Raw genomic sequence first — 25,671 nt, 5'->3', positions numbered from 1 at the left:
TTTTCTTAGCCGCCTAGTATCGTGTCTTATGTAAGAGGCCCAAACCATCGTTTGAGCTGGATGACTGAAGATCGACTTAACCAAAGATCTTCAGAATCAAGTTCAGTTGTATGATTATTGGTTTTCCCGATGCCTTCTATTTCTACAGTAGAGAACAGGGAGAACACCACCATTGATCACACGTGTGAACAACCATATATATATATATATATATATGTCATTACAATATCCGTACCTAGAAACAGTTTGATTTATCTATTTATAAATGATGGAGGTCAATCTTGATCGATGGTGCATACTGTTGTATTACCCATTGACAAGAACCTTTCTGATGTCTATTTGTGGGCCTTTTTTGCTATCCTTGAGAAGTAAATTGAGCTACCAAAAATTTTAGTGTAAAATTTTTGGTAACTTAAGAGCAAGTTCAATAGTATAGCCAACTACTAGCTCCAATTCACTTATAGCCAATCTAATAGCCAACTCATATAGTAGCTACCTAGAAAACATATGTCACAATGTCCCACATGTCGTACACACATCGTGTATTAGAGTCCGTGCTACAGCTGGCTACAAATTAGTAGCGTACTCCTCTTCTCTCTCCTCTCTTATCTCCTTAAAATATATTTATAGTTGTCTTATAGCCTGCTATTGTACCTGCTCTAAGATAACTATATCAAGTTACTAAATTTTTACACTGAAATATACGGTATCTTGAGATATTTTAACGAGGTTAAAAAGATTCATATTTCTGTGAATAGGAAAAGCACCTGTACATCTTTATTGGTCCTATGCGTCACTGACAGCAACAGTATAACATCATCCTCTTCCCCAGATATGCATCGTTTCACATATGCTCGCCCTTGAGGCTTTATAATGCATAATTATTAGCCATTAATTTAGTGTACATCAGAAAAGAGTATATCTATATCACTCAATATCATAGTGGGTACGATTTTTGCACATTGTTTTCACAGTGAAGGGTACTGTTCTTGAGAAATGATTCAAAACAGATGAAAACTGCAGGACTGCAGGGACAGGTAGAGCAAGCTGGCCCCCAGCAGTTTGCACACTGCTTAGTGATGTCTTTCAGGGTTGTGTTGGGGAATATCTTGTTGTATCAAGATATTCATGGATGGCACCAAACCATTGGATGTTCCCTTGAACCATCTATGATAGCCATTAGAGATGAGGACAGTTAGTTTTCCTGGTGCCTTTCTACTTGTGTATCTAAATTGTTCCAAAAAACAGTAACTTAATACAAGTCGCTTGCAACAATTAACATCACAATGCATGACATCTCCTCTCCCTTGGGCATGCATCCCCTTCACATATGGTCACCTTGATACCTAGTACATTCGTATTTTATTGTATAACCTCGTTCACTTATTGGTACATGTTTAACCATTTATCTTATTTTAAAAACATTATGTATTTATCATTTGTTTCGTTGTGATTGGATTTATTACCAAATGTGTTTTAATTGTAACTTAAACTAACAAATTTAGGTAATTTTTACAGGAAAATCACAGCTGAAAATATCAAAATTACACCAAATTAATTTCATGGAAACATCCACTTCCAGTAGAGTTTTGACATTTTTTTTATAAATTTAGCATCCACAAAGAAATTTCAAATCAATGGCTTATTCTGCAACATTCAGGAATTGACCTCACATTATCCCTTCTTCATTTCATCTATGAATAGTGGCCCCAAGAGTCCTAGGACCCAACATGACCCCGCCTGTAGGCCCAACACACATGCCAGGCCATTGGTTTATCATTTTTGCTACTAACTAAAATAAACTGTATTATTAAAATTAGTTTTTCAGCTCTGTAAATTCCTCATATTATTTTAGGGTATGGAGAACATAAGAAAAATATTCTCAACCATTATTTATTCGAGGGAAATTAATTTTCCTTCTTTACTTCACTTGTTATTTTATTCACACATTTAAATACATTATAGAAATCATTTATATAATAATTTTAAATCCACGGCAGAAAAACATGGCGTGACAAACAGAGAGGGGCAGCTAGCGCGATGCAATGAGCCATGAGGGGGATTCGGTCCAGGTTATGAGGTTAATTTGGTGATTAAAAAAAAATAAGCGTGTCTAACGGAGTGCAAATGACAGAGATAACATTTCATGGAGAAGTTGGCGTGTATGATGGTATTTCCTAGAAGTTCTATCTATTGATGGAATTTTTTGGAATAGGGCATTTGACGATGATATTTTGTTGGATTCTCTCAATAACAAAACGTGAATTAAGAAAAAGGAAAAAGTGTAATTGGGATTATGGTGAATCTACAGAACGTACATGTTGACTAGCCATGATGTGAGGTTTTTGTTAGGTCATCACCATGGGTGTGTGTATCTTCTTGGCTCCTTTTCTCGCCTTGCTAATTTTGTTCATATTCTTATGCCAGCCGAGATTTTCGTCTTCTTGGCTGGATGTTGGCTGCCTGATTGCCTGGTAAGACTACTCACTATTTCAACCCTCTACTAATTATCCTCCAGTTGGGATCAGCAAAAGTTGTGCATGCATGGGTTAGCACGAACACTACCAATGTGCATAAGATCATTCATAGAATTTAAGAGACCAACCTATATGTTGTTCTACATGTGCGAAGTATCTGTTGAACTCGAGGAAGCAATGGGTTTCATGATGCCTTTCACTTCTACAAACCTATGGATAGAGAGAGAAGAACACCATCGATCATGCAATCTCACTATCCTACCACATAGCATCAAAATTTCCTCAGGCACAAATCTTGGCTCCCGGTGCAAGCTTGAGAAGAAATTGGTGTGTATATATATTACTACCCCTGTCTGAAAATATAAAACATAAGTATTTATATGTTGTTTCGTAAGTATCAAGGTTGAAAGCAACAAAATAAGGTGTCACTTAATAAATGAAGAATGCATAGGGTGTGAGGGTAGGTGGGAATAAAATAGAAAATATTTTGATTACAAAGAGATCGATATGACAAGTAGTACTATAAATAGTGCTAAAAGTATTTATATTTTGATATATGATAAAAATCCCCAAAATGCTTATATTTTAAAACAGAGGAATTAATTAGCTGTGGTTGGAATGTACATTGAGAAAACAACACTGGTGGATCAGGTCCGTTGAGCTGGGCCTAACCCCACAGCCCCACCTACATTGGTGGTGGAGACTTCAGGCATAGGCCTACATTAATTGTTGTCGCGTTTCGATTGTGCAAAATACATTGATTTGAACATTGTGATCGCGTAATTGACAATGGTACATGCTCCCTCCATCACAAAATACAAATATTTTTAGTAATTTTTGGATCAATTAAACAACAAGGTAAAAAACCATCATGCCTGTATTAAGTAAGGGGAGTCACTCTAGCTATAACTTGGTGGTTTAAATCTGATTCCATAGGTTATATAACCAAATCAACTATTTCAAGCACAAATATCACGACCTGACACACATTAGTCACACGTACCCACACCAAATGCAATAAATATTTTCAAGCCAATTTATATTAATAAATCAATTTATAAGACAATTGTTTAGAAAAAATATTAATAATGACTATGTTATTACAATCTCCCACTTGATGAACACATGCAACATCTCGAAAAGGAAATTGTTATTTGAAAAATTCGAAGAAATACCTCAAAAATCACAAAAGTGACGAGAAAAACTGTCCCTTTTTTATAAAAGAATTCTTCATCAAATTTACAATAAAAACACAAAATCGATTATTTTTTAGAATCAAAGCAAATTTTTGTTTCTCCCCGCTTCAAGATGCATTTTGTATAATTCTCCCCCTTTGATAATTATTTCATCAAGTTTTTCAAAAGGGAAAACATGGGACATAAATGTGTATATGCAATGCAATATTCAAAAGTTGTCCAAATTGTTATTCATCGAAATCTTTGAGTTATACCTAGAGTAGCTCAAAAAGATGTGTTGCAAGACAAGTAAGATAGATTGGCTAACAAGCAAGCAAGCATGCACTAAAGTCCAAACGTAAATTAATTATATTAAAATTAAGATCAAATTAGCAATAAATATTCATGATTTTAGTGATTTAAAATGCAATGCTTCGCTTGCATATAATTTGAACAAAATACCCCTACAAATAGGCAAGAAGGTTAAAACATTCTTTTCTCAGATTTACATGCTCATATTTAAAAGATAATTGTCAAAAGAAACTTCTGACAAATTTTGAACTTTTTTCTCATATTAACTTTGATAGCACAAAAGATAAATATCTCAATTATCTCAGGTATGTCCTTGTCGTGATTACTGGTTCCAAGGATTCAATACATATTATTTTCCTCGTTACAGATACGTCTTTATCGTAATTACTGTTTTCAAGGATTTGGTGTCCATTTTTATCTCTTATAAAGTAAAGACAAGCAAATTTAACTTTATTTGCTCTTGTGGTATTTAAAGAGCCACAGTGAAAATTGTAAGCGCACTGTTGGTACAAGAGCAAGACGAGAAGCAAATACAAGTATACTTTGTCTCGAAGGCATTGCAAGGCACCAGGATGAGGTATACAGAGATGGAGAAGCATGTATATGCTATTTTCATGACGTGTAGAAAGTTGAAACATTACTTCATGACACATGAGATTAAAGTACCATTTTCACATCCGCTTGGCAAAATCATAAGTAATAAAGAAGCAACTAGAATAATTGCAAAATGGGCCATAGAATTGTCTACTATCGACTTGAAGCATGCTGGAAAAACTTTCATAAAATCACAAGTATTAGCAGATATGGTAGCGGAGTGGACATCAACTAAAGCCAAAAAGGCTAACGAAGAAGAAAACCCATGGATTATATACATTGACAGGTTAAAAAACGACCAAGAAGAAGGGTTGCGACAGTCATCAAAACATCCCGAGGGAAAATACTGCGTTACTCAGTTCATTTGCTATTTGCATCAACAAAAATTTTAACAGAATATGAAGGAATTTTGCTAGCAATGAGAAAGACAAGGGCAGTTGGGGATAAAAGGCTGATAATCAAAACATACTCCAAGCTAGTTGCTATCCACTTCACAAAAACTTTTGAAGCTAAAGATGATACAATGCAATTGTATTTGCAAGAATCACCTCTAAAACTTCACATGTTAGGAGTAATAGTTTTCCTAAGGCCTTCCATTTCTATTATTTTTTGTATATGCACTGTGTATATAATGTCTACAAAAATTTTAAATCTCCACTCAGTGTGCGTTTATAAGAACATAGTTTAATGGCCAGGAGCCAATGAAGTACATTTCGAAAAAGAAGATATTACTTGATTTCACTGTAGATGCCATGGTCCTTGCACATGGTGCAGTAAAAGAGTATGATTTAATAACGCAGTATTTGACGAAAACACAGCGCGAAAAAGAGAGGACTGGCTTGTTTTGCCAGAAAAATTATGATCATCGAAAAAAATTCATGGTGTGACCATTTGGCTGGTCCACTAATTATCATCAGGCTAGAATCGGTACCAATGCTATGATTTTTATATATTTAATTATTTCTCTTTTTTTAGTAGACTAGAAAAATGCCCGTGCGTTGCATTGGCCCATGTTAACTTTAATTATCTAAATTATGCTCAACTTTATAAACTAATTAAATAAGATATATGGTATTTCGATAGGAAAGAAAGACAGAGACATACTAAACCCTATAATTGTAATTTTACCTAAGTTCTCTAAATTATGCTTTATTAGTTTTTTATTTGTTGGAAAGTTTAACCTTAAAACAGTGAACAGTGAGGGCTACTAAAAACGTTTTAATTTCAATTTTTTAAATTTTTTATTACAGTGAACTGTGCAAGTGGTGGTGGTTCATAATAGTAGTAGAGAAAGGGGTGATTCATCTGTTCTTCCATGTACGGATTCAGACTATTCGAAAGCATTCCATACTTTTTTTATAATAGTAGTGAAAAAGGGGTGATTCATCTGTTCTTCACCACCAAAATTAAAATTAAAGCAAAATTACAAAAGCATTAGCGTTAGCTAATATGTCAATTGTAGGGCCCTGGATAATATATAGCCATCAACAAACAAACATCTGGCTATTTATAGATTATATTACGAGCGCATAACTAATTAATGTGTCACATTCTTTGTCCATGCAAAAATAATAAAAAGAAATGGCACAGCAGGAGATAATCATAATTCTTTCCATAACATGCACACTTCATCCTCATATGAATTCGACGAAAAACATTCATATGGCCTCCCTGGTTCCTACATATAACTCTTGGATTAATTTTGCAGGACGAAATAAGCTGCCGGTACTACCGGTCAGGTCATTAATTTGAGAGCTCACCAGGATGCCAACCAAATCATAGCTATCGGGCAAACATATTGGATAATTAAGGGGGAAAAAAGCTTGTCTACGATGTTCTCTGCCGGTAGTATTCTACTACCAGCATTGTCGTGGTATAAAAATCTCGGCCGTATTGGTTTAGAGTTCTACTATCGGTAGCTAATGTGGTATTATGAATAGATCTGATCTATTGGATTAAAAACAACAATTTAGATTAGTTGACTGATTACTTAAAGCAATCCTTATGTAAGACTAATCATTATAGCAAAAACCAAACAGACCATATATTATTTATCGCACAGAATTTTTCAGGTGGACTGATTTCTTAGAGCAATCCCTTATATAACATTAGTAATTTCTACATTCTACGTATCATAAAGGAACTATTACTAGACATTACTCTTACAATGCGAACACTTAATTCACATATAAATATAATGTTACGCATCTATAATCATGTCTTTAGTGTTGTGTGGAAACAATTTCTCATACATGATATGATTTTCTTCTCTTTTATCATTTAATCAGATGCCATATCATACTTTATCTTAAGTGACAACTCATTTAATTGTATGGACATTATTCTAGTTAGTTATTGCCACTGTAAATAACCTTAGGTGTTTACCAATAACACGAGTAAGATTTTCAGGTGATGAACTGTGGGACTTGCACATAAACCTGTTCAAACTAAGCCAGACCCTGCCTGGTCCGAAATAGCCTGAACTCGATTGGCCCGTCCCAACCATACAACTGGTTGGGTCCTGACCTAGCTATTGAAGCCCAAGAGCCAAAAAAGCCTAACAATTACAAAAAGGCGTAAAAAAGCCCGCCCTGGCGTGAGAAAGCCCGGGTATCGAGCCAAGCCCGTGCTTTGATTTTTCAGATCATCGACCTAAGTTTTTTGGTCGGGCTTTTTCTAGGCCTGGCCGGAAGTGTATTGTTTGAAGAGGCCTACACGCACACCATCTTTGCAGCTTGATCATACCACTGAATCCAGTGAAAGTAAGTATAATAATAAACTATACGTTAGAAATAAACTACCATGGAGGAACTAGTTCTGCAGGTACCCACTCCCAAAAGATACATCAAATGTATAGGTGTGAGAAAGAGCTAGGAGATAAAAATTAAAGTGAATCCTATAGTCAGTCTATTGTACGTATTAACCATAGTGTGATTTTATAGCTAGCAAGTTGACTCTACACTACGTTAACTTGCTGTAAGCCCAATGGGATGGCGCGTGGGTTGATCCCGTTCAAATGTCTGTTGTATTTGCTTTGCCTAGTAGTGTATTTGCCAACGTCTTCCGGTCCTATTTCTGTATGCTATCGCTCGTTAACAATATTACGCGTATGCTCTTCCTGCAGCATCACTCCACACACAAATGCTCACCTTCTATGTCTAGTTCATCATATGTTTATTTGTAACTGAAATATATGTATGTACACCCACCATCATATCCTAGAGCGATCGACATGAACCATAGTAAAGGTGTGAAAATGATTTTATTTTTAATTTTGCAATGTATCACGTTAGAGACTAGAGTTTTGGAGATGTTTTCTATTTATATATGGTTGGATGATATTGGAAGCTTAGGTGGGTCTTCTCTCCTGTGGGTGTGATAAACATCGTTTGGATAATCTTGCAATGGTTGGGAGTATAAGGAGGTCATTTTTTCGCCTTATAAGGACAAATAAAACGATATATATGAAAATAAAATATAATACAAATAAAACTTGTATATATGTGTTATTAGGAATATAAAATCGAAGACTGAAAAATAAAATACGATGAAAATAAATCATAAAATCAGCTCTAAATTTAAGATTGAAAATTAAAATATTAGCTTATAAGCATAAGAACAAGGAAAAAGATGAGGACGTAAATACAATATCTAAAATAGTTTAAAGCATAATTTATTTATGCTCGACCAGAATATAATGGATTTGCGGCCTATGTTGGTTAGGGCGGAGTAGAGGTACAATAGTTGGCGAGTATCCATTACCTATTAGTGCAGCAGATTGTGCATTATCTCAAGTCCAGGCCACGCGTTTTTTGTTTTGCTTGAATCTATCTATTTGAGGGCTAATTTTATCAATCACGATAAAGTATCTCTCTAGGTACTAAAATTTACATTTAAAATTTTAATACCTATATATATATATATATATATATATATTAATAAAATGCTGTGCCTGTCGCGTGCTCGATCGTCCTCTATGGCTCCGATGTCGAGATAGCCCGATGATGGCGGGAATCATATCCATGGCGAGACTGTTCTTGAAGTTCATAGATCATCCACCACAACCAGATTGAGAACTGAGAAATCTGATGGCTGAGCTTTATAAGCATGAAGACATGCATGCGAACATACGAATAGGAAGAAGGTCATTGAGAACATGAAGAGCTAATTTGGACAAACAAATCAATGCCCATCTGAACTTGGCAAGCAGTTCGAGTTATCAGCTCAGCTACTTTTCGCGACAACATATTTCTTATCTTCAGTCCCTCCATTTTTAATGTGAGATTTTGCAGTTTTATCTAATTTATATTTATATAGATACTAACGAATATATAAATATATATAAATTATACATTGATTAATCGATAAATCTAGATAAAATTAAAAAGTCTAATAATATGAAACAGTGGGACTACTATATAGAACCCTGATGTGAACAAACGAATGTACTGGAAGTTCTAAATTGATCGAGATCTCTTTTTGTTACTGTAGTTCTATCGAACATTAAAGCTATGCGACCACCATATGTGCCCAAAAATTGCAAGCTCGTTCAAAAGAATTAAATGTCATGCTAATTTGATTGGCATCCAACTAGAATTTTACCAATTTTGTTACATTATCGAGGAATAAAAAAATCATGTTGATCATGCAAAAAACAAAAAATCAGGAAATAAAAACCAAAAGACAAAAATCTATAGTGCAACCACCTTTCCTATTTTTGCTCCATCCCTTGACCTTGAGTTTGCTCTCCTATATTACTCATGGCTAAATGCAATAGAGAAAGAGACTTGTGATGCCCACCACTAGGGGTGAAGTATTCTTTTCATGGTAAAAATGGCACCAAATTTCACCCTCTCTCAGCCTTTTCCCTCCAAAATGCAGCTGCTGAAGACATGGGCTGGTGAAAAGTGAAAAAAAAGAATGACAAATAAATCTGGAGCGTTTATTGTTTGCTTAATGGTTCAATGACCTATTAATATCATGATCACTACAGTAGGAACACATGACCTAAATCTGATTCCCAGCCATAGTCCAAATCACCTTAATCCATCTAGACGATTCCTGCACAGAAGTAGTAGTAGTTTTCCTGATGCCTTCCACTTCTATTTGTAAAATATTTGTGTCTAGGAGTAGGAACAGCATTTGGCCGAATACCTCTACGGGACTCCTCACGTATGCAATATATGCTCACTGTCAAGCTAAAGGCCTTGATATGGATATGTTTTATAGCCAGACAACAAATTAATGGGCATCATGAAAAGAATATTTATGTCACTCAATATATATCACTCTTGAGGTTATTTTTAATTGGTCATGGTGAGTTACCATCGTGTCAGCATATCTTAGGGCATGTTCAATGGTAGAGTACATTATAGGCTATATCTCAAGCCACGTCAGCAGAAAAGACTCCTCATACAAAGGACAGTCTTTCAAGCTGACTCTTCATAATTACAGGCTAATTAATTCTCCGCTCACATTCCATCTGATCAGCGTCTCTGATTAGAGTCAGCACATGTACGAAGCAGATTTTCTGGTTGTCTTCTCGTTTTATACGCCAAGAGTCGATGTTTTGCTGATTACATGCAAAACAACAATTTTTCTCTCTCCTATCATTTCTCTTTTCCACGCCAGCGAGCATACAACGATAGAGACAACAATGAGAGCCCTTTGTATGTGCCCTTATAGTCTTCCTGGTCGTGTCAGCAAATTAATTAGTACTCAGTTGTTCGCATCACACTCGATGAACACAAGTGTATACATGGATGTTTTTAACTTTACAAGTAACACTTTTTGTTCTTTTGTTTATATACATCAAAATACATAAGCATCAGTTCACGTACAAATGCTCACCTTCAATGTCCAGTTCATCAGATGTTTATTTGTAACGGAAATATATATGTACACCCACCATCATATCCCAGCAAGATCGACATGAACCATACTAAAGGTGTGAAAATGATTTTTTTTTAATTTTTCAATGTATCACATTAGAGACTAGAGTTTTGGAGATGTTTTCTATGTATATATGGTTGGAAGATATTTGAAGCTTAATTAGGTCGGTCTTCTCTCCTGTGGGTGTGGTAAACATCGTTTGCTGCGCGTATAATCTTGCAAGGGTTGGGAGTCTAAGGAGATCATCTTCTGGCCGTTTAAGGACAAATAAAACAATATGTTTGAAAATAAAAAATAATTTACGAATAGAACTTTTATATATGTGTTTTTTCAGATCTAAAAATTGAAGACTAAAAAATAAAATACGATAAAAAAATATAAAATCAACTCTAGATATAATATTGAAGTAAAATATTAGCTTATAAGCGTAAGGATTGAGGATATAAATCCAATATCTAAAATAGTTTAAAGCAGGATATATTTATGCCCACCAGACTGTGAGCCGCAGTAGCGGTGCAATAATTGGCGAGGACCCCCATTAGCTATTAGTACCGCAGATTGTGCATTATGTTCGTTTTGCTTGAATATCTTTTGAGGGGTAATTTTACTATTCACGATAAAGTATTTGTAGGTACTAAAATTTGCATTTAAAATTTTGATACCTGTATATAAAAAATAATTAAAAATACCAAATTTTATATATCACTATACCGATATATTCTTAAGTATGATAAAATTGCTCATCTTGGTATCTTCACCTCTCAGCTCCATTTCCTACGATCATGGCCAACTGTCCGTGTCTATGCTCCATTTCCATTCTGAGACTGTTCTTAAAGTCCTTAGATCATCCACCACAACAGATTGAGAACTGACAAATTAGATTGTTGAACCTAAGCATGAAGCCATGCATGCCAACATAAGAATAAGAAGAAAGGTTGAGAGCATGAAGAGCTAATTTGAACAAACAAATGCCCATCTGAACTTGGCGAGTAGTTCGAGTATGAGCTCGGTTATGTTTGGCTACAACGTATTTCTTATCTTCCACTCCATGTTTTGACGTAAGACTTTCTAATCACATACTAACGTATATAGATACATATATAAATTGTACATTGATTAATCAAATAATCTTAGACAAAATTAGAATATCTTATAATATGAAATAGTGGGAACACTTCAGAACCCTGATTTGAACAAACCAATATACTGACCAATATACTGGAAGTTACAAATTGATCAGGATCTCTATTGTTTGAACATTAAAGCCCATACGGCCACAATACGTGGCCCAAAAATCCTAAGCTTGTTCAAAATAATTAAATGTCATGCCAATTTGAGGCATCACCTAGGAATTTTACCAAATTTGTTACATTATTGAGGAATAAAAAAACTATGGTTGATCATGCATAAAAAAATAAAGAGATAAAAAACAAAAGACAAAAATCTATGGTGCAAGTTGTACATCTCCGGTTTTTGCTCCATCCTTTGATTTTTGCTGTTCAATATTACTCATGCCTAAACGCAATAGAGAAAAAGAGATGTGTGATGTGCAACACTAGGGTGAAGCATTCTTTCTATGGTAAAAATGACATTAAATTCCACTCTCTTTCAGCCGGTTGGAGTTAGGGGTAGGTGAAAAATGAAAAAAGAATAAGAAATGAATCTGGCGCGTTAATTATTTGCTGAATGGTTGAATAAATAGTTGCTGCCATGGTCACTACTGTAATAGCACCTGACCCAGATCCAATTCTTGCCCATAGTCCAAATCACCTTAATCCATCTTGGCAATTCCTGCACAGAACTAGTAGGCGTTTTCCTGATGCCTCCACTTCTATTTGTAAAATGTTTCTCTAGAAAAAACATTAGTCTGTATACCTCTACGGGACTCCTCACGTATGCAATATATGCTCACTATCAAGCTCAAGGCCGTGATATGGATATGTTTTATAGCCAGACAATGAATGAATAGGCATGGGAAAAGAATATTTATGTCACTCGATATACATCACTCTTGTTGTTATTCTTAAGGAAAATTTAAATATTTGCCACTATTAGAAATAATACCTCTTCAAATACCATTCCTACTACTCTTCTTACGTAATTGTCATCGGGAGACAAGACTTCTTAATAATTTTCCATTTTAACGGATGTGGCATGCCACCTCGTACTGCCAGCATGGACCAGGACATGAAATATCCACGTTACCCCTTGTAGACCCCACAAGTCAGAGACTGTTCGGTAAATTATTTCGGTAGGCACCTCTGCCATTCTCCCTTCCCCTTCTCTCCCCTCCGCCTCCGATAGTTAAGTCATCCAAGGCGGTCGCCGCCCCTCTCGGTCTTGTCCACCGCCGTATTCTACATCCTACTAGCCGCAGCCATCTCCGTATACTCTTCTCCGCCGGTGCCGGAGGACGGCATCTGGGTCATCTCCGCCGAGAGAAGGGTTCGACAGCTCGATCTCTCCCAGACACATTTCTAATTTGTAAATCTAGAGTTAACAGCTGCCAACTTTTGTTTGATTTATCAAACCGGTGTGTATGTATGCGTGGATCTAATGCACCGGACCAGGATTTATTAGCTCTCTTTAATTTTCGTTTCTCACGGACCAGTTTATACGATACAAAACCTTGCCTGATTCACTTTGCTCCTTCTCTCTGGTCCTCTTCTCCACCTACCCTTATCAAATAAATACATCACCGTATATGCATATGCTACTTTGTACCACTTCATTGTTTTAATTTTGTGAATGGCGAAGCACAATAACACACTTACCAGAGCAGAGGAAAAATGCAATTGTCAAGGCGACCATGCTGGCAGGGTGAGCTGGCAATGCCACGTCGGCAAAAATGATAAATTATTAAGAAGTTTTCATTCCCCGGTGGCAATTACATAAGACGAATAGTAAGAATGGTAGCAAATAGATGTTATTCCTAATAGTAGCAAATAGTTAAATTTTTCTATTTTTTATTGGTCATGGTGTATATTGTGATGAGTTACCATTGTGTCAGTATATCTCATAGTCTTCCTGGCCGTGTCAGCAAATTAATTATTACCCATTAGCTCGCATCAAACTCAACGAAAACAAGTGTATATATGGATGTATGTAACTTTACAAATAAGATTTTTTTGGGCCTGAGGAGTGGTGAAAATTACCACGGATCCAATATGTACTAATTATCTAATTAATATATATGTGATATAATTCAGTAAGAATTGAATAATTTACCTATGATCTGAGGACTCCAGCTCTAGATAACTTGATGTAGGGTTGCCACTGCCTAAGAAAGCCCGAGTATCGCGCTGAGCCTGGGCTTTGTATTTTCAGATCACCACCCTAAGTTTGTTTGCGGGGCTTTTTAATTTCCAGGCTGGCCCAAAGGGCAGTGTTTGAACAGACCTACTTGCACACCATCTTTCTAGCTTCAGAGTACCACTTAGCTGCGTTCGGCAGCCAGATAAGGTATCTTATTCCTCTCGTTTTCTGTGCGTACGTTTTCCAAACTGCTAAACGGTATATTTTTTGCAAAATATTTCTATAGGAAAGTTGTTTTAAAAAATCATATTAGTCTATTTCATATTTTTTAATAATTAATAATTAATTGTATACTAATCTATTGCTACGTTTTCCGCGCAGGATAAGTTAACTTATTCTCTCCATAACGAACGCGGCCTTAATCGTAAGTATAATAGTAAACTATAAGTTAAAAATAAACTAACATGGAGAGATTGAATGAAACAATAAATGATATTTGCTCTCATACGAGAGCTAGTTCTGTACACACTTCAAAAAAGATATGTTAAATATATAGGTTTGAGAAAGAGCTATAAATAAAAATTAAAGACAACCTTATACTCAATATATTATATGTGTTAACTATAATGTGATTTAATTTTATAGTTAGCAAGTTGACTCTATCCTCTAAAGTCATGGAGATGGCGCATGGGTTGATCCCCTTCAAATGTCCTTTGTGTTTTCTTTGACTAGTACTATTTTCCCTTACGTCTTCCACTCACATATTGTATATTGTCGCGCTCTTTTACAATGTTATGCTATACTCTCCCCGGAGCATCACTTCATCCACAATGCTCACCCTAAATGTTCAGTTCATCATATATGGGTATTTGTAACCGAAATATACATATATATGTACACCCAGCATTCCAGCAAGATGGACATAAACGATAGGTAAAAAGGTGTGAAAATGATTCCTTTTTTATTATTTTGCGTGTCTAATTAGCATTGGTAGTTCAATGTAGAATCATGCATGTTTGAGACTAGAGTTTTGGAGATGTTTTCTAAGTATGGTTGGAATATATTGGAAGCTTAGATCCACCTTCTCTCATGTGGGTGTGGTAAACATTGTTTGCTGACGGAAAATCTTGCAAGGGTGGGGAGTCTTAGGGCATTCTTAACCCAATGACAAGGATGATGTCCATAACATTAAATAAGTTATCATCTAGGATGAAAGATGATATGACAATGTGACAAGTGAATAAATAAGAAAAGAGAATAAAACCATGTCTTGTATGAGACATGGTTTCTACACAACATTCAAGATATTATGTGAGATAAGTAGCATTAAATTAAAGTATGTCACAGTGGTGTTTGTATTGGAAGAGTAATGTCTAGTACTAGTTTTTTGATGATGTGGAGTTTATGGAAACTACATCTAGTGTTATGGGTTAGGAATGCCCTTAGGAGGTCCTCTTTTGGCCTTTTAAGGAAAAATAAAATGATAAATTTATAAATAAAAAATAATGTACGAATTAAACAATTATATAAATATATGTTCTTCTTGATCTAAAATCAAAAGCTGCAAAATAAAATACGATGAAAAAACGTCAAAATCGACTCTAAATTTAGAATTGAAAATTAAAATATTGTTGATAAGCATAATGACCAAGGAAAAGATGAGGGTGTAAATACATTATTTAAAATAGTTTAAAGCATGATTTATTTATGATCGACCAGACTGAGAAGGATTAGCGGCCTATGTTAGTTAGGCCGGAGTCACGGTGCAATTTGGTTGGCTGCACCTAACCTGACTCATATCGGTGGATGCAAATCGTACTTGTTTGGTTGCCTGAATCTGCTTCCCATCCATGTTCTGTGCATGCAAGAAACGACTCCCAGGCAGGCTGAGTGGAAACACTCGATTGGAGCTTCACTCTCCGGCCATGCCCGCTGGATGCAAAGCGCTGCACCCACGCATGCAAGGCCAGGCGAAGGGGTCACCGCTCCGACCCCTCACCCACTCCGCATTCCTTCCACTACCGCCGCCGCTGCCGACCTCTCTCCTACCCCAAGCGCTCATCTCGCCTCCTCGCCGGGCTCACCGCGCCCTCCTCCACCGTCTGCGAGTGCCGGCCGTGTCCTCCGTCGGTCGCCCTCCATGTCTCCTGCACCGGTCGCCCTTCCGTCTCCCGTGCCGGTTGCCCTCCATCTCCCGTGGTCGCCTTTTCTCTCTCTCTTTCTCTCCTCATCTCCCTTTTCCTCTTCCTCGCCTCCCAAATCTGAAGCCATTCTTGAGCTTCTGCTTCATCAAGGGCTGGTGGCTGGTGTGTGTTCGTTCTTTCTTTCTTTGGAGGGAGGAGGTGAGGTGTTGTTTCGTGTAGCTGCGGGGGTGGCCAATCCCAGGTGCTGTTGTTCTTGGTGGGTGACCTGCTGCTGAGGAGGGTGTGGAGGAGATCTGAGGTGGGTGACCTTTCTTTTTTGGGATTATTCTTGGGTTGAAATGGTGAATGCTTCTCCTGGGCTGGTTGAGTTTACATGAAAAGACCTAGGATGGGAGTTCTTTGGAGGGGGGATTGATGGTTCTTGGTGAAAGAACGATCTTTGTTTTTTCTCTGTCCTTGTTTGGGGACTTACATGTGATTTGTGTCTCTATACGATAAGGATTGATGCTACATTCAGCACAGAACACACAAACCATATTGCTATGTGATACCCTCTGTTTGTCATAAGGATTGATAATATCATTTAGTCATTTATCTCGTGCAATATGTAGTTCTGACATAATTGCATCTGTGCAATATGGGAACTTAGAACAACTGAGATTATGACATAATAATGAAATTGCTTTAAGTATAAATCAGAGGTGATTATGAATACGTATTGTTTGAGGTTTCATTTCGACGTATGTTTACTCCAAATCAGCTAAAAACTCTACTCGAACCGTTTGTTTATTTTAGGCTTTTGGCTTAATGGTGGCTTATTGCTTTAAAAAACAATGAAAAAACTGTTTGTTTATTTTAGGCTTGCACCGTTTGACATCCAATTGGAACTTTCAGGGTTGCAGATTAGAGCAGTGCTATCGACCTCAAAATGGCTACAGAGGTTGTTATTCCTCTGATAAATACTGTCATGGTTGAGTTTAAGAATGGAACATATCCTCGAGGCTCATTCTTGAATATAGATATACCAACTGATGCTGCACACCACAAGGTAAAAATCATTGGCTGTAATATTTTAGTAAATTACTCCATGGCTGCTGCTTAAGAACGTTTTCAACTCTGTGTATACTTGTATGTTGTTATCGTCTGTAGGGATACAAAACTACAAAGCAAGGAAAGTATATGGCTAGAATTGGTTGGGAGCAAACAGTTTATAAGAACCCTGCCGTAGAAAGTTACCAGACAGCAAACATGGATATACAGTGTTGGGTGGATTCAGAACTCGAAACATTTGAATAGCTCCATGTAATTAGTGTTGGGTTTATACATACTCCAAAAGAATGTGGATTGGCCATTGTGATCTATCTGTCCATGTAATTGTTGGGTTTATACATGGCTACATGGAATCTGTCTATTGTGCAAAATATGTGGATTATATGTTTTCTTCTATTGGAGTGATATATGCCCTGTGTGGAGTCATACCGATTTTATTGGTTTATGAGGGTAGAATGAGATTTCTGACAAGGAGATGCATAACCATTTCCTAATTACTGTCACCACAAGCCTTCCTGTAGGTCATTGAATTAACCTGGTAAAAACCACTATTAAGTTCATCTATGGGAAATGCGTGCTAATTAAGAAGCGTTAATCAACCGATCTATGGAAAATGCATCAGTTTAAAAAATAAATTTAAATAAATTAGACAATTTGATCACAAGAGCTTAATTTTTTTTGTTGGAGTCCATTACTACGGAACCGACGGTCATGCGTGACGGAACCTAACAGCCCGTAACACCCACACTTATCTGTGACGACCAAAATAAGGCCGTTGTAGATGGCTCTATTTGGTTTGGCCCATCACTGATGACATATCATCTGTGTCGAGCCAAATTTTACGCCCGACACGACTTATCCGTGAAGATCCAAAATCAGCGCCCGTCACCGATGACATTTATCTGCGAAGGGCCAAAATAAAGGCCCGTTACGGATGAACTATGGCCCGTCAAAGATGAAATGAGTCATCCGTGAAGAGCCAAAATTAGTGCCGTCATGAATGAGTCATCCGTAACGGGCCATAATTATGGCGCGTCAAAGATGACATGAAAGACTTCCAATGAAAAAATTTTCTCCTCACCACATCAAAATTTTTATCTTTCCTCCTTGTCTCTCTCTCCATCCCCGAAATTTTTCCCTTCTCCTCACTCTTTCTCTTCCTCTCTCACCCTCTCTCTCCTCTCCCTCTCTTTCTCTTCCTCTCTCGACGCCGAGCTCGAGTGGGCGGCGTGCACGTGGCGGCCGGCACGTCGCCCCCGTCGCTCGGGCCGCCCCCTCCGTGGCGGCGCCAACCCCAACAATGGGTGGTGACAACAACGAGTGGGCGACGACGACGACGATGACACATGTGGTGGCGGCGGCCGGTGGCGGTAGCGAGGGATCTGGCGGCGGCGCAGCGGATCCAGCTCTGGCGCGGCAACAACGACCTCAGCAAATTTTTACTTGGCTGTAGTTTTTATGTTAGTGTACTTCTAATTGGATGTAGTTTTAGTACACTACTAACTTACTTGGCTATAGTTTTTTTTCAATGCACTACTGATCAGAAAAATTTATATAGGCTGTAGTTTTTATTTTAGTGTTGAAATTAAAACAGTGTGTGTATATACACACACTGCTTCAATCATTTTTTGGGGCATATCCAGCAACATCATGAGGCCAAAAAATAATTCAAATTATTTTTTTGTTGTGTATTTCACTATTCGTGAAGTGTCGTAATAAGCGCCCGTCACGGGCCGTATCTCATGGCCTGTCACAGATGACTCATCCGTGACGAGCCATAATTTTAGCTGTCAAAAATGAGTTTTAGTCATATTTTTTCAATGTATTTAATCATCCATGAAAGGCCATAATATGTGCCCGTCACGGATGACATGAATGGGCCATAATATGTGCCTGTCATGGATGAGTCATCTGTAACGGGCTATGAGCATCTCGGTGACGGGCTTTACTTGACCCGTTAAAGATGATGCCCATCAGTGACGGACTTTGGCCCGTCAATGATAGGTTTTTCAGTGACCACTCATCACTAACCAGACCATTGTCCGTCACAAATATGGATTTAGACCCTTCACAGATAACGGGTTCAGTGACCACTCATCACTAACCAGACCATTGTCCGTCACAAATATGGATTTAGACCCTTCACAGATAACGGGTTCTATAGTAGCGGTCAATCTTGTGCCAACCTCACCAATCCTATGAAAAGGTCACTACACTCTGAGTCCAAACATCCAACCAAACAATATCTCTTGGATGCAGTATACAGAGATACAACCAATCAAACGGTACCTCAAGTCATCCAGAACAGACTCATAGAGGCAACCAAACATGCTCAATTGGATTAATCTAGCAAGTAGAGCAGCCTGGATAAAAGATACGAACCAGGCTCGGGACGTGCGAACAACCAAACAGACCCTTAATTGTTCAGCACATGGTAGTATATGTATGTCCTTTAGTTTATTTTTACCAATAAACACTTTGTTCAAATCAACTACTTAAATTGATTGTCAAAAGAGTTGCTACTCTCTACCTAAGACATAGGGAAATGCTTGTCAATATTTAAAAAATACAATAAAATTGACTTGATATTTTGTTCACAAAGGACTTAAAATTTTTTTCATTGGAACGAATCATTGGGCAACCGCATCTTTCCTAAAAAGATGTGACTACACTCAAGGTTCAAACATCATCTTTTGAATTCCGCATCTAGAAATACAACCAACCAAACACTATCTCAGATCATCTAGGACATATTCATGTAAGCAACCAAATAAGATCAATTGGACTACTCTAGCCAGGCTAATAGTAGCCTAGATGAAAGATATGGATCAAGCTGGGGACATTAAAGCAACCAAACAGATCCATATATACTAATGGTATATCTAGTCTCCCCTCTAGGCTTTTTCCAGCACCTTATTTAAGGGCATGTTTTATTGCAACATATATACACACACGTGCATGTGTATATATACATGTACCTAAGATATATAGACCACTCTGTGGAGGAGTTTATCTTGTGATGAACAGTAAGTATATAGTTGGAAAACATTCAGGATTTGTAGACGCCGAGGACAGAATAGACGGTCTGCAGGAGGGTGGCGACAAGCAGGATGGCAGCAGCAATGAGGGAAATCAAAACACATGGGTTGCTCATGTAGTTATGCTCCAGGATGGCCCTCCACCTGTTCCAGGGCCGCCTGCAGTGAGCGTTCACCTTGCGGCGCACGTCGTGCAGCCTGCTGAACGGGCTCAGCACGGCCCCCTTGCTCAGGTTGTTGAACAGCTGCGCCGCCTCGGTGTCGCTGCTCAGCAAGTTCCTGATGATCCCCTTGGATCGCAGCAGCGCCACGTCCCTCTCGGAGTTGACGATGTTGTCCATGAAGATCATGTAATCCGTCGCCTCGCTGCCGGCGTCGCCGTGCAGCCGCTCGAACGCCAGCAGGTTGAGGAAGATCTTCTCGGTGCCGTCGTGGATGGAGACCGTCGGGAGGCAAAGCACGCGGCTTCTGTAGTCGATCACATGGGTGCCCCTGCACTTCTTCAGATGGATCCCTGCTTCCGTCAGTTCTACAGCACAGGGCATGCTCGACTCCCACCACAGAAGTTCTTGTGATAAATGTCCAATGGGTGGAGGCACAGTTTGTTCTCGATGATGTCTTCCCTGGGCATCTCTCTATCCTTGAGAGGGTCATAGACAAAATTAAGCACCAGATTGTTGATATCTTTCTCGCTCTGCACAAAGATATATATATAGTATAAGAGCTAGCTAGCTAATTAAGTTCACATGTTACTACTCTAATCACAAATATAATTTGACATAGGGTTATTCGAAGTTAATTTTTGCTACATAGAGCTATTGAATTTTGCTGACTATCGATGTTATTTGAACATTCGTTTTATTAAAAAAAGCAATGTAAGGATATATTGCTGTCACCCTTTTTATTATTAAATGTATATACTTTATGTATAACATATATTTTTATATTTCTTTTGAATAAGATGAGGTAAAATGTCATGTACAAAATCAACACTGCCTTATATATACCATAAAAAGGAAGTATCTCGCAGATTAATCATCACAAACTTAACGTCTCTATTTAGCACATGTTGATTATCGAATTAAGTCATAAATTAATAATGGTAGTACAAATAATAGAAGGGGTGTTACAGTAGTAGTATTAGGTTGTGTTCTTTTGATAAATGAAAGATTATCTAATTTTTTTATCACTATTTCATGGCATAAACAATGGACTTAACTACTATAAGGTTAAAAAAATCTATTTTAGAAATATCATATGATTAAATTTTATATTAAAACATTTTATAAAAATTACATCATTTAGTAGTTTGAGAAGCGTGCGTACAAAAACCGAGTAACAATCTACATCATTTTAGTGCAAATGAAACCATAGATAAGAGCAAGGCTAATAATATAGCCAACGAGCTGACTATAAGACTCCTTGTAGTCTTTTTTTAGCCCACTCATATAGTAGTTAACTCTTTATTATTAATATATGACTCACATGTCTCTCATATATGTCCATGACTATAAGATTACAGCTCACTAATCCTCTCTCTTCTCCCTATCTCCTCCACTATAAGATTACATGTCTCTCACAAAGGTTTGCGTTCGGCTGCCGAGATAACTTATCCATATTCTCTCGTTTTTCGTGCGCACACTTCCCAAACTATTAACGGTGTATTTTTTGCGAAATTTTTTTATACGAAAGTTGCTTTAAAATATCATATTAATCTTTTATTTATAAAAGTTATTAATCATGTACTAATCTATTACTACGTTTTCCGCGCTGGATAACTTACCCCAAAACAACTCCAAACCAACACGGCCAAAGTATGCTAATTCATATATAATATAATGCACTGCTAGAGAGTGCTACTTAGAGCAGGTACAATAGGAGACTATAGGCTGGCAATAAATATATTTTAAAGAGAAAAGAGAGGAGAGAGAGGGTAGTGGACTACTAATTTGTAGCTAGCTACAGCACGGGCTCGAAGACGCTTAGTGTGTATGATATATGAGACCATGTATTAATATTTTATAAGTAGCTATTGTATGAATTGGCTATTAAATTGACTACAGATGTATTGAACTTGCTCTTAAAATCAAGTTGTACATACCAATGGTGTGTTGCCGCGCCAAACTTGTTCAAGCCTATACAGTGCAAGCAGAGGGATCTGGTTCTCAATGACGAGCATGTCGCCCCGGATGCCCACCCACAGACAGAGCATGCCATGCACGCTGAACACCGGGTCGTTGGGCGCGTAGTCATCGGGCGCCCGCCTGTCCGAGAGCCCCTTCATCATCTCCAGCAGGAAGCACCCGTCCAGCACCATCATCTCCACGAACCGGCGCCTGCCGCCTTCGTCCTCGCGGCGCCATCTGCCGCCCAGGTTATCGTATGCGTCCAGCAGCTCGTCGGCCACGCCCGCAATGGCGGCCGCGAACTCACCGAGCCGCTTGCGGGAGCGCTTCACGATGTGCAGCACCGCCCGGCGCTTGTGCTCCTCCATGGGCCTGAGGAGCTCGTCGTCGTGGTGGAAGGGACCGAGCGACACCAGCCGCGGCCGGTAGGCGCCGTCGTCGGTGGCCATGTCCTTGAGCCACTCCGGCACCCGGTAGATGGAGGGCTTGCTCCAGCGCGCCGTCTCCGCCGCCCGGTCTGCGCCATCTAGCATCTTCTCCATCTCCACTACCCAGTCTTTGCCAGAACCAGCACTGACAGGCTTCTCACACCACATCTTCTATCAAGATCTCCTCACGCGGTCGATGGTGTGATTTCATGCAAGTTAATGTGAGCAGTGTCACTCAGCTCTGTTACATAGAATATATAGAGAGATGGAATGGGTGACTGGAAGATGCTTCCTTAAAGATGTAGTATATGCATACTTGACATAGAGGACAGGAATAAACTTTGATGAGAAAAGCGGATACGTATAACGACACTGAAGATAAGAATCAGAGAAACTGCCTTTACATGCATCAACAGAGATCGACAAGTACTCCAAAACCGCTATAATCGTACGCTGCACGCACGTGCATAGCTATGCTGTAAGGATTGAGTTAAGATTATAGCCATGATCAATATTTTGTGATTAACAATTGGCTTGTAAATTGATAGAATTTGGTTTGGAAACCGTTATAGTCTTGATGTCGGTGCGTGTAACTAATGTAGGTCATGTTGCGATATCTATGCCCGAAAACGGTTGGTTTGTCTCTAAATGTGCAGGTGGCTTGAGGTCAACTGTGGTCAATAGCAAGAAACATGACTAGTTTAACTAAGGTCTGAATGGTCAGGATGCCATGTGACACGGTTGAACTAGAGTCGTGATCCTTGGAGTTAATATCGGTTAATGGCGGCGGGATCGTGACTAGGCTCAACAAGGAGGTGAGGTCTAGACGATCAAAGGATGCTAGGTGACAATGTTCAATACGAAGTGATATATGGTAAAGGAACTCCGCATGGGAATCGGATTAAAATTGAACGAGAAAAGAAAAGCAAATATACAGTGCTACAGTAGATCGGTACTGTAGCACACAGATCGCTGCTTTGGTTGGATGTTGGGCTGTGTATGTGGCACGTGGCTGAAGGCCCAAGTAGCTGGCTAAGTGGATCGTTTGGATCGTTATGGTGGTTGGTTCATGCAGCAACAGCCGACAACGATCGAGTCCGATGCATACGCGAAAAACATGTATGGTTGTCGTACGTGTCTATGCATGGCAGATGCTGTACATGAGCGGGAGTTCGGTTCAGCGGGCCGTACGGCTGCGAGCGTCCGCGGCCGAGTCAAATATAATCTAGACATAGATTATTTTTGCTATAAATAGGTATCGAATGGTGGTATATCTTCGTGTGTGTTTTTGTGAAATTTAGAATTAGAAAATTAGAGTTTAGAATAGCCGTTGATTCTATATCGATAATTTTCAGAGAAGCGTTGTTGATGCGCTTTTTCTAGTTGTTGCAATAAAGTCAAGATCATTCAATCTACGTTTTCGGCTTTCATCTACTAGTGATTTTCTGGATTCCGATGATTTGCTCGGTGGCATAGGAGCGGCGTGATCCGACGATTTGATCGGCGGCACAGGAGTGGCGCGATCAAGGTAGCAAGCTTTAGTAAATTTCTTCGATAAAGGTAATTTTTTATTCCGCGAAAGATTTTTTGGTTTTGGTTTTTCTTACCATTCACCCTCTAGTAGGTTTATTTGATCTTGTTCGATGTTACAACATCGTTATCTTATCTTGATGTAACGATCATCTAATCATTGATGAAAGATTAAAAAATTACTCCATGTTACGTATTGTATAACTTTCTAATATCATTTAGGTTTATTCAATTATCATGCGGTTTGTATATACGTCTAGATTTATTATCATTTATATGATCCAGGTAAATGCTTAAAAATCTTATATTGTGAAACGAGTGGAGCATATATCTCCAACGATGTGGCTACAAAGTCAATATAACATTTTACCTGTGGTCAAGGTGAGTACAGCACATCAAAAAATAAACACATTGACTGATACTCCCTAAATATTCACCAACGGTCCGCATGGAGACAGCTGGTAAGATCATGAATAGTACCGTCCATGATACCCGACTATGGAAACACCTGTAATATCCGCTTGTGATTATGGCCTTATTTGTACGGTTGGTTGACTTAAGCATCATATCCACATGTGAAAATGACCTTATTTACTTGTACAGTCGGTCGACTTAAGCATTGTTCTCCTTAGAAACCAATTTTATAGCAATCAACTTATTTATAAGAGAACACCCCTACAGAGAGATTGTCAGTTAGGGCCCTCCATGGAACTTGCCTGCAGAAACAACTCAGTGCAGCTGAAGCGTTTCCATGTGAAAATGACACCATTCATACAGTCAGTCGACTTAATCGTTTGCCTGTGAAAATCATCTTATTTATAAAGGTGGTCAAGTTTGCTACGTAGGAACCGATTTTTTATATTAACTCGAATAAAGATAAACTTTATATCATAACCGTAGGGCTTCACGAGATCTGTAAATTTGTAGATCGCAATTAACTTTTCTTTTTTTTTACAAAATGTCATATTTTACGTTTCAAACGAACTTTGATGGAGACATATATGTGCTCGATATTAAGAGTTACAGAGATTGATGAGGTCTATAATAACTTTTTAGTTGATGATATTGTCATTTAAAGTCATTCTCAGTGCTAATTAAACAAGTGTTGCCACTTTTGAAGAGGTGAAACCGAAATAATTGTATCTTCAATTTAGAAAATAAGTGATTGGTATATTTTATATGTCCATATGTAGAAATACATTTTTACATTCTGAAATATTAGGCACCAATTTGTTTTACCTTTTTTGTATCGATTTTAAAAGACCGACATATTAAGACAGCCGCAAGCGGCATTTTACTCACCTAAGTTGATGACCCATCAATACATGCATTTTGTTAGAGTCGGACAAGTTCTCTCCATCTATAAATAATGCCTTCTTACCACCCCTACAAATGGTTGTTATATTAGTGCTAGTTGTTCATAGCTGGTGTTTGAAGCTTCAAATTGGGAATTCAGCATCTCTGTTGTTTTTAAGCAATCTGTGCAAACGCATATAAAACATACCTACGCCTGGACTTTTTAATTCTAGTTTATTTTCTAGATTTAACTTTTAGATCGCTACGAACACGTATGTAAATGTTTTATTTATCGATTATTTTTCATTTGTAAATGTGCCGTCGCTTTTTTTTTTCTTTTGAAACCCAAAAAAG

At 38.0% G+C, this 25,671-nt stretch overlaps 1 protein-coding gene and 1 long non-coding RNA gene across 2 annotated transcripts; one reads left to right on the top strand and one right to left on the bottom strand.

The window, feature by feature from the left end:
* The first annotated feature begins 15,702 nt into the window (after positions 1-15,702).
* LOC102715356 lies at positions 15,703-17,270 on the top strand. Its single transcript, XR_423994.3, has 3 exons — positions 15,703-16,147; positions 16,744-16,897; positions 16,999-17,270. It is a non-coding gene; the product is annotated as an uncharacterized LOC102715356 (long non-coding RNA).
* A 2,678-nt stretch (positions 17,271-19,948) lies between these two features.
* Positions 19,949-22,659, bottom strand: LOC102722637 (UPF0481 protein At3g47200-like). The gene is made up of 2 exons (XM_006664553.1): positions 22,039-22,659; positions 19,949-20,572 (listed from the first exon to the last, which is right to left on the bottom strand). The coding sequence occupies exons 1-2, from the start codon at positions 22,657-22,659 to the stop codon at positions 19,949-19,951; spliced, it is 1,245 nt and encodes a 414-aa protein (XP_006664616.1).
* Between the last annotated feature and the right edge of the window lie 3,012 nt (positions 22,660-25,671).

The sequence above is a fragment of the Oryza brachyantha genome, chromosome 12 (assembly GCF_000231095.2).
Source record: "Oryza brachyantha chromosome 12, ObraRS2, whole genome shotgun sequence".
NCBI classification, from domain to species: Eukaryota; Viridiplantae; Streptophyta; class Magnoliopsida; order Poales; family Poaceae; genus Oryza; species Oryza brachyantha.
Note: the sequence above shows the minus strand (reverse complement) of the source record. Positions and strands in the feature narration are given on the sequence as shown.

Bases quoted from the DNA above. Each gene is read 5' to 3' on its own strand.
- LOC102722637 (XM_006664553.1), bottom strand. From the start codon at position 22,659: ATGTGGTGTGAGAAGCCTGTCAGTGCTGGTTCTGGCAAAGACTGGGTA. The intron at 20,573-22,038 runs GTATGTACAACT...TCTCAAGGATAG, and splicing joins GGCGCGGCAACACACCATTG to AGAGATGCCCAGGGAAGACA.